At 36.3% G+C, this 10,499-nt stretch overlaps 1 protein-coding gene across 1 annotated transcript; it reads right to left on the minus strand.

Moving 5' to 3' along the window:
* Positions 1 to 1,956: 1,956 nt before the first annotated feature.
* Positions 1,957 to 5,385, minus strand: LOC104893295 (protein FAR1-RELATED SEQUENCE 6-like). Its single transcript, XM_057390735.1, has 6 exons — positions 5,332 to 5,385; positions 4,562 to 4,999; positions 3,740 to 4,439; positions 2,203 to 3,230; positions 2,070 to 2,123; positions 1,957 to 1,968 (listed from the first exon to the last, which is right to left on the minus strand). Exons 1-6 carry the CDS (start codon positions 5,383 to 5,385, stop codon positions 1,957 to 1,959), a joined length of 2,286 nt encoding a protein of 761 aa, XP_057246718.1.
* Between the last annotated feature and the right edge of the window lie 5,114 nt (positions 5,386 to 10,499).

Consider the following 10,499-nt stretch of genomic DNA (forward strand, 5'->3'; position numbering starts at 1 on the left):
CATGCACTAATCGGCACGACCATGAAGTATGAGTGCGTCAACGGAGTTGGCATTTCTGGGGGAATGGTTGTTATTTGGTGTGAAAACGACGTCGATGTGGATGTCATAAGGGCTGAAAGTGGGCCCAATGCTATATTCGTGGTTGAAGTCATGGTAAGTTATTGAATTTCTATCTTGTTAAACGTAACTGCCTGTTATTATGAATCTGAGAAATTAATTTTATGTTAACTTAATTTTATGTCATCTCCTAAATTGTAGTCTAAACGGAACACATATGGAAGGAAGAGGTTGTTTGCAGGAAGAAGATGAACTGGAAAGGTGTAGGAATGAAGAAGATGAACACATAAGTAACTGAATATTTTGTGATCTTAATTATGACAAATCATCAGCTAATTTTGTACTAATAATTAACACCCTTATTATTATTATGTTTAGTACTTAATTACTGTTGTTATGTTTATAACTGTAGTAGTTTATAACTTTTGTTATGTTTATAACTTTAGTAGTTAATTAGTTCAGTAGTTAATATTTTGTAATCTTAACTTATTATTATTATTATTAGTATTATTATTATTATTAATTTAGTTTTTTTTATTTTATTATTATTATTATTATTATTATTTTATTATTATTATTATTATTAGTGGTATTGTTAGTTTATTATTTGAGTTAATGGTAAAGCTGAAATGGTAAAGCAAATGCAATTACTTCACCAACACCAACCGACAGCTGGGCTGCAGTGGGTTTGCGTGTTGCAGACTTAGCTGCCTGCAGTGGGTTTGCGTGTTGCAGTGGGTTGGTTGTCAACAGCTGGGTTAACAGCTGCGTGCCTAGCTAGTGCTAGTCCAGTACAAATTTTTATCCCCTATAAATTGCATTGCCACTTTCCATGTTTTTATAAACCCATAATGGATCCAACGGCCCAATCCATACCAAACATCAAAACTCCAACATCTTCATCCACAAACGCACCATCAACCCATCTAATGGAACCAACTAATTTAGCCACCCATAGAAGGTTACAACAAAAGATAGGACTAGGATGCAAAGGAATCGACACCATGTTACAAGGCGGCTTTCCTACCCAAATCATCACCGAGCTATGTGGGGAAAGCAGTTCTGGTAAGACACAACTTTGCTTACAATTAGCATTGACAGCCCAGCTCCCACCACAATGTGGTGGCCTCTTCGGAGCATCCATTTACATACACTCGAACTCGAAGTTCCCTATAACGCGTCTTACACAACTTTGTGGATACGTGAAAGGTAAGAACGGAATTAATGCTGAATATGTTGACCTTTGTCACATAACAATCAAGCGAGTGGACGACCCCTATAAACTACTAAAAACACTTAAAGAAATTACAATTTTATGTCAACAAGCAGAACATTCTTCCCGGAACGTTCGCCTTATTGTCATCGACTCAATTGCTTCAATATTCCAATGTGCATTCGAAAACAATAAACTAGATATGACGACAAGATCGAAAATCCTATTCAAAGTATCTGCTACGCTACGCGAAATTGCATACAGTTTCAATATCGTTATCGTCTGCACTAACGAGGTCCGGCAATCTATAGGAAACAACTCCCAGCACAACACCAACAACTTAACTCTTATTTCATCTGACACTCAAGTTGAACCTGCTCTTGGAATTTCTTGGTCGAACTGCATCAACAACCGTTTCTTCTTACAAATTTCCAATTTGAATGGTCATAAAACACGATCAATGCGAATAGTACTTTCATCTTACCTACCAGATAACAATGTTGCATTTCAAATTTCACCAACTGGTGTAGAAGATGTCATTTAGTTTATTACATTATCATTGTATTGCAATGCATCTATCTACACCATTCTAAGTCGTTAATGTAAAAGTTGGCGTTTACAGTTTATTACATTTTCATTGTATTACAATGCATCTTCTCTTCAATCCGTAGTCATGATTTCTAACTTCATTCAGATACCTGTGTAACAAAAATTACATAAATATTTGATTTCCATTAGTAACATGAAATATTACTATAAAAGATGAATAATCAAAATTATTGTTGTAGATGTGCGTTACCTTACCTTCATTACGAGAATTGGATGGCCACAACTCCAACTGTAGATGTGCCTCCTACATCAATGAAATCATCACATTAATCACATTAACATCTTACTTCAACTAATAATGTATTATTCCAAATGGACAATACCTCCTCTCCAACCTCCTTTCTTTTAACTCCTTTCCCTCGTGGATTCTTCGATGCTTCTTTCTTCTTCGTTGCTTCTTTCTTCTTCGTTGCTTCATCCTTCTTCGCATTCTTCTCGATACACGAAAGCAGTCTAGCTGCCCTCTTAGTTTTTTTCCTTGGGGGGTCTTTCACAGATACTACATCTAAATCATCAACATCAACACAACTAACATGCCGTACGTCTACACGACTCCCTTCCCCTTCCATTTCACATCCTACCACTTCACTTGGGGTTTTTTCGTCCAACCTGTTTGAACTAACAACCCCTACCGAATTTGGCACCAACTGCCTATTACCAACCGATTTCGGGGTGCAATTCTTCGTACTAATACCACAAAGTTTCATAGCGTGCCGCTCATCAAGACGTATGTTTAGTAGTTGGAGGGTCTCTAAAACTGTGTGAGTATCACCATAGTTGGCAGCCTTCAAGCAGATTGGGTCAAATACTACCATCATCCTATCATAGTTCTGCACTTCTTCTGTCTTTGAGGGGTCATGATATGCTACCTTTACCATTGTGTGCTTTCGAAATACATCTTTCCGCCAACGCCTCAATATGTACTTCTCAGGAATCTCCTTAATTTTCAACTTAAGATACAAGGATATAATGTGCCTACACATTATTCCCGCAGACTCAAACATCTTGCAATCACAAGTTGCCTCCGTACTCTCCATGTCTATACGAACAACATACTCACATGTCCTCTCCAAAGGCACCTCTTTCCTCGTCTCCTTGCACATCACCCACACCCTATCCTCGAACAAGTGCTCTACAACATCATCTCCAATTTCTTTTTTCCCACTCCATTGAAGGTAAAGCACCTTCAGACATTCATTTTGTATCTCTTTAAATTTAGCATCAGTGTACACCTTTTGAAATACATGTTCAGTCTTGAAGGTAGTAACAGTAAGACGGAGGTACCTCGCGCTATTTGCATCTGCTTCCTTCTCCGCATTTGCTCTAGCTTCCATAGCGTTACAGTACTGCTCTGCAAACTCACACAACTTTTGTCGTTTTGTGAACATAACCATCAAAAAAACTGTTAATACTCTCGGACCTTTGAGTTGTTTTCATACCCGCCCAAAATAGATGTTTCATGTAAGCGGGGACCCACATGTGCCTTTCACGAAACAACCCTGTAAATATTCATACTATTCTTAGTTACTATTTAATAAATAATGCGATCATTTTGAACAACATGGTTTTGCATCATCACAATTTCTAAGAATATCCATAAGGTTCATGCATTATAACAGTTCATCTTTGTATATTTTATTTTGGTTACTCTTTCTTTGCATAACAGTTCATCTCCATACTTCTCTATAACAGTTCTTCTATAACAGTTCTTCTTTTCTGTGCAGATTGATAACCAATGCATAAAACCATCAATTGCATAAAACCATCAATTGCATAAAACCATCAATTGCATAAAACCATAATTGCATATAACCATCAATTGCATAAAACCTAATAGCATAAAACCTAATAATCACATACCTTCAAGCCATTCATCATCACCTACACCATACTTCTCTATGGCAACCACCCATGTTCCGTCAAACACATCAGGGCTTGTACTTTCATAGATGGACTGTGTCAACGCTTCCTTCAAGTCCTTGTAATTTGCATACGAACCTAGCTTCTTCCCAAATTTCATCATTATATGCCATATACACCATCGGTGCACAGATTGAGGCATAGCATTGTGGAGTGCCTTTCTCATCGCCGCGTCTTGGTCAGTCAATATACCAATGGGTGCTCTACCACCCATGCATAACACCCAAGTGCTAAATACCCATTCATATGTCTCTGCATCCTCGTGCGAAACTAACGCACATCCAAGCAATATGGTCTGTCCATGGTGGTTCACTCCGACAAAGTTTGCGAACGGTAGTTCATAGTCATTAGTCAAATATGTCGCATCAAAAGCAACCACATCACAGAATTCCTCGTAGGCCACTCGAGACCTAGCATCCACCCATAACACATCCTTCAAGTACCCTTCTTCGTCTAATCGATGACTGTGAAAGAACTTTTGGTTGTCCTCCGCCATCTTGTTAAAATAATTCATCATTGCATTAGCATCACCAGGCCCAAGCTTCAATTTCCTCTCCTTCGCAATTATATTCCTAAGATCCCTTTCTGTTATAGCCATATTGTCCAACCCATTCCTATCACGCGCTAAACTACTATGAATCTGTGAAATCCTCACACCAACAGCATGATCATTGAACAACCGTCTCCTTACAGCACATGTAACTCCTCCTTCCGAAACATGCTTATGAACTTTGACTTGCTTGGCGTTGGATTATGGTTCACATGATCCAAAATGACTTTCTTCAATTGCCACTCACCTCCTTCATTGCAACAAGCATACATCATAACAGGGCAATTGCATTTCTTCGACTTCCTAGTTGCCACTTGAATACCCTTACGTCCAACAGCTACCCTACCCTTCAAAGCTCGTTTCACGTCCGGTTTACCAGAACATTCGCATTTCCATGTATAATTCCTCCAACCCTTTTCAATTTTATTACCTTCACCTTTCTTATGAGAACCAGCTGCCCTAACAACAGCAAACCCTTCCTGCTTCCCATATTTCCTTAAATATTCATCAGCAAACTCCCATGTCCCAAATATCATACCTACTGCAGGTGGTTCAACCACATTGTTCGACCCAGCTGCACTACTACAACTTAAAGGATCAGGTGTCTCCACTGCCTCAACACCCACTGCCTCAACACCCACTGCTACAACCTCCCATCATCAATGCTACACAAATTCAAGTAGTCCTGCATATTACTACAATTAATTATTTCGTTACCTTATTTATTGCTTACCCTAATATTTATTGCAATAACTACAAATATTTGCCATTTCCCTACAATTTATTGCAATCAAACAAATGCAATTACGACAGTAAAACAAATAAATTCATACTTACCTTATGACAAAATCAATGCATTTATTTACAATAAATATCAAACCCAATTCTTTACAATAAATATCAAACCCAATTCTTTACAATAAATATCAAACCCTATTATTTACAATAAATATCAAACCCACATGTATAATTTTATAAGTACCTGATGATTCATTTCGACATCCTCATTCAGCTGCACAATGTTATCTACATCCATCGCCCAAAAATTTTTTACTTGCTTCTTCGATTCATAAATCTCAATTTTCCAATTTTCAACTAAGTACAATTCGAGATACAGAGTCTTAAGAGAAAAAATTGTACAGTGTTGATGAAAGAGAAGTTGATGACAGAGAAAAAAATATTTTCGTACAGTGTTGATGAAAGAGAAGTTGATGAAAGAGAAAATAATATTTTGTACACTGTTGACAATTGTACTTTTTTCAACACTTTTGACAATTGTACTCTCCGTTAACTATCCGTTTGCCAAGCTTTCCTACTCCATTCCCTGGGGACCCACTTCACTACTTTTCAAAATTTTAATATTATTTAATCCTTGCTAGATGTTTATAAACATCTAGCAATTAGATGTTTATCATTTCTCGTGTCATTGTGGGTTCACTATTATTTTTTTTTTAGAATTTTTTGTCCCAAACTACCTTTAACTTTCAAGTTTTTGCGAGAAACTACTTTATAAAAAAATTATTGTCCTAAACTACCTTACTTTACAATTTTGTTGTTGACAGCTACCTTATGCCGGTTTCCAACATTGACTTTTGTTTTTTCAGTTCAAAATTGTGGGAAAAACAAAATTACCTTTGTGGCCATTGTGGGAACTGAGAAGGGTGATTGTTTAAATTTTAGTTTAAGTAGAAGAGGAATTTAATCGTGGATTGGTGGTACAAAGTATCACATAGATATGAGAGAGAGAGAGCGCGCGCACACCGGAAAATGAGAAATTAGGGTGGGAAAAATTAAAAAAAGGGTTTGAAGAGGTCAAGTGATATAATGTGACATTAAAAAACCGGAAAAAACAAAAGTCAATGTCGGAAACTAGCATAAGGTAGCTGTCAACAATAAAATGGTAAAAGTAAGATAGTTTGGGACAACAATTTTTTTATAAGGTAGTTTCTCGCAAAAACATGAAAATTAAAGGTAGTTTGGGACAAAAAATCCTTTTTTTTATTCTGTTTTTCACCTAATTTCGTATTTGTGTTCTAAGCATTTTAATTTTTAAACGCATCATCTTCCCACGGGCCAGTGGCCACGATGAGCTTAATTAGTGCACCTTGGAGCTAATAAGAGTGTAAGACCACCGACTTTTATGCTCCAGGAATATATATTTTTTGAAAGGGTAATGTTATATGTAGCTCTTTAGAGCTACATATAAGCATTAAATACATGTCTTAAAATGGAAACAGTTTATGAATTCATGACAAAATTTCACATCATTTGAGGTAATATAAATGCTTGATTTAAATTTTTATTTCTATTTTAAGCTTCTTATACATACCCTAAGGGCTATGTATATCATTTTCCTTTTTAAAATATAACCGTTGCAAAATTTACAACGGTTATATTTTAATTGTCCAATAAAACGAAGCCACGTGTAAAGAGTGTCAAATGGCACGCTGCAACTGGCGCTGACACGCGTGTTAGCGTTCCCCTTTTTTTTTTTTCTCTCTGCGTTTTGCTGCGCGGAGAGCCAAAAAAATATTTTAAAAATGATGATCAGGCAGTGGGTCCCACTCCAGCGTTTTGCTGCGCGGAGAGCAAAAAAAAATTTAACAATGATGATCACGTAGTGGTCCTACTCCCACACCTGATCATCTTTTCAGTCACCCCATGCATTTTTTTTTCCCAAACATCCACACTCATCCCTTAATCTTATTCTCAATCACCATTAAGAGCAATTTTTTTTAAGATCATCCACTTGATCTTTGTTTTCAATCACCACTAAGGGTGCTCTGAGCGAACGAGAAACCAAGGAAATAATATGTCAGTGAGGTAAATTTTATCACTTTTCTTATTGACGACTATCCTTATTTGTTGGATTTGACTAATTATAAACAGAGGAACTGCATGAACTTTTGATTGTGTTTTTTTTGTTCCACCTCAATTTTGAAATATCGATTCACCTGGAATTCCTCTCCACTTTTGTCTCATAGCATAATTTCATAAAAAAAGGTTAAATCTACCTGTCACTTTATTCATATGAGCAGATTTTTTTTATTCAAATTATATTCTTATCTTTTCGCTGCTATTTTCATCTGCAATCATCTTTTAAGGCTTGATCATTCTTAAATTTTGTGCTTTATATACTTCCTCCGTTTCATATTACTCGCTACACTTTTCAGTTCACGGACTCCTAAGCAATTTTTGGACAAGAGAGAGGTAGAGAGTAAAAAAAAGGGACCCATGTGAGAGGAGAGAGATAAAGAGAGTTTATTGCCCAAAAAGGAAGTGTAGCAAGTAATGTGAAACTTCCCACAATGAAAAGTGTAGTGAGTATTATGAATTGGAGGAAGTAAAGTATATTTCTTTAAAGCCTCTTAATTTTGTTTCTTTGTTTGGTGTAACTGTAATCATGTCTGATCAGTATATTAGACATATCATAGATAATGTAATCTACTTGCTCTTGCTTTAGATATTAAAGATTAGTTATTTCTTGTTTGGGTCAATTTTGGAGATGTATTCTATGTATCTATTTATATAAACGAATTGAAGAATTGAATATTGGTTAACATGTTACAACATGTGTCATATTATATTATATCTATAGCAATGTTATAGGAACATTATTTATTCGGATTACATTCTTACATTTCCTTCTTTATGAATTCCTTGAACTACAACTGAATTACAATTTGATATGAATATGTTTATTATCTAAGTCCTAATTTTGCAATATTCACTTGTATATAGTGAACTATGTCGAATCTTACAAAACTTGAATTTGCGGCCCTTGATATTACTGAAAAGAATTATTTGTATTGCACGAGTGGAAAAAAACCTTATCTGTCACTTAGTAATTGATTCGGTTTTGTAAATCCGCATCCGAAAATGAACATTGAAAATGGGTGGGAAAGCTGAGAGGACAATCTGATGTGGTCCTTTTGTGAACCGTATCAGATTTTGAATACTGATGCAGTCCTTTTGTGGACCGCATCAGATTTCAGTCCAACAACCCACTTTTTATTTGGTGATGCGCGACCCAAAGCCCCTTATTTCTAACCCCCCCTCTAAACCTAAATCCTCCATTTCTATCCCTCCTAAACCCCTCTCTCATTTCTTTCTCTTCTCTAAACCTGAATCTCGTACTCACTCTAAACCTAATTCCTCTTCACTCTAAACCTGAATTACGTATTAATTCAATTTTACTCCCTTTCTCTCTCCTACTTTAACCCCTTTTTATTTGTTTATTAATCTTAACCTCTTTCTTTTTCCTACTTTACCCACCCCACACCCCACACCCCACACCCCACACCCACACCCACACCCACACCCACACCCCACACAAGTGTATCCTCCTTTGTTATCTGTAGAAACAATAATAAGGAAGATCTTTAGGAAACGGAGGTAGTATTCAGTTGATTAGGAAGTAAATGAGTAACAATGTAATACGACATAGGAGATAGGACGAAGGGATGTATTGACCCTGAGACATTCAAGATTAATGTTGTAGTGGTGATGTACGAGGATACTCAGCCTAATATCCAACATATAGCTAATGGAGATTTCCCAATTCAATCAGTAAATAAAGGTGTATTGTATTACATTATAATAACAATACTATCGGTAAAAAAATCGAAGTAATAATTGTAAAGCAAAAACATTTAATACCCCTAATTTAATTTGCAAGTAAAAGTGATATGATAACTCAACAAGCAATAAAATAAGCCAATACGCAACAAACATGAAAATAGAAATCGAAGTATTCCGATTTCTATTAGGAATAAAAAAAACTAAAAAAAGTAGTAAAGTACTTGATGGTAGTGAATAGTGGTGGTTGACTTGCTCTGATGTAGTGATGTGAACCAACAATGAAATATGATTTGCAACCTTGCAGGAGGAGGCGATCAGTAGACATGAGTCGTAAACGTCACTCGACGGACTCTTTTAGGAATTAGCAGCGGCGGTATAAGTATTGCGAATTTGAATAGGGTTTAAACTTTAATATTTATTCCATACACAATTTTCTATTAGCAAAACAAAAAAGTGATATGGCGTTTTGAAACGTTTCTGACACGTGTAATATCGTTTTTGACACGTAAAAATGTTTTTGATACACGTGAAATGTCAACTAATTTGACGTGTTGGTGCATCAGAGATTCTCACTAACGAGCATTTTCTAATGGTTAAAGTGTTTAAAGGAAAATATTTTTCAATAACAAACTTTATTGAGGCTATGATTAGGCTTAATATCAGCTTCACTTAGAGTTCTATATTATCATTAGCAATGAATTTGATCGAAAAAAGAGTTTTGAAAGTTATTGAGAATGGGTCTACTGTTAGAATTTGGGAGGATGATTTTTTTTGCGAGCAATCCAGGTCGTGGATAGCAATGACTAATCCCATTGACCCAAATGCTCCACTTAAGGATAAATGGCTAATCAAGAATTTTGCTAGTCGGGCTGGAATTGACGAACAATCAATAACAATATTAGTGCCTGTTCTCCCCAGCTTATTTTCAGTTCAGTTTAGTTCAGTTCAATTCAGTGCTGTTTAGTTCAGATCAGTTCAGTTCAGTTCAGTTCAGCTCTTGACAATACTTTTACTCTCACATATCCCTATTCATTTCAGTTCAGTCCAATTCAATTCAGTTCAGTTCAGATAAGATCAATTCAGTTCAGTTCAGTTCCATTCAATTCAGTCCAGTTCAGTTCAACTGTTTTATGCCGAAAAGAACATGCCCTTAATGTAAAATCGAAACCGTAGTGGGGCGTGGCCAAGTGGTAAGGCATCGGGTTTTGGTTCCTTTTCATTCCCAAAAATTAAGAATCAAATTAGACTAATTGATAAAGAAACAAAGTGAACAACAACAACACCAGAACCACCTGATCTCAAATTTCCACTTGAGGTTCAACGCCACTATGCCATGACTGGATACATGATACTTCCTCCGTTTCTTTTTACTCGCTACACTTCTCATTTCACGGACTCCTAGGCAATTTTTGGAGAAGAGAGAGGTAGAGAGTAAGAAGAAAAGGGACCCATGTGGGAGGAGAGAGATAGAGAGAGTTTATTGCCCAAAAAAGAAGTGTAGCAAGTAATGTGAAACTTCCCATAATAGAAAGTGTAGCGACTAAAAAGAAACGGAGGAAGTAGTTTCCA

This window comes from Beta vulgaris, chromosome 7, assembly GCF_026745355.1.
Source record: "Beta vulgaris subsp. vulgaris cultivar EL10 chromosome 7, EL10.2, whole genome shotgun sequence".
Taxonomy (NCBI): Eukaryota; Viridiplantae; Streptophyta; class Magnoliopsida; order Caryophyllales; family Amaranthaceae; genus Beta; species Beta vulgaris.

Excerpts from the sequence above, each read along its gene's own strand:
- LOC104893295 (XM_057390735.1), bottom strand. The coding sequence starts at position 5,385 with ATGGATGTAGATAACATTGTGCAGCTGAATGAGGATGTCGAAATGAAT. Across the intron at positions 5,000-5,331 it reads ATGTCGAAATGAATCATCAG|GTTGTAGCAGTGGGTGTTGA; the intron begins GTACTTATAAAA and ends TGATGATGGGAG. Across the intron at positions 2,124-2,202 it reads GAAAGGAGGTTGGAGAGGAG|GAGGCACATCTACAGTTGGA; the intron begins GTATTGTCCATT and ends TCATTGATGTAG.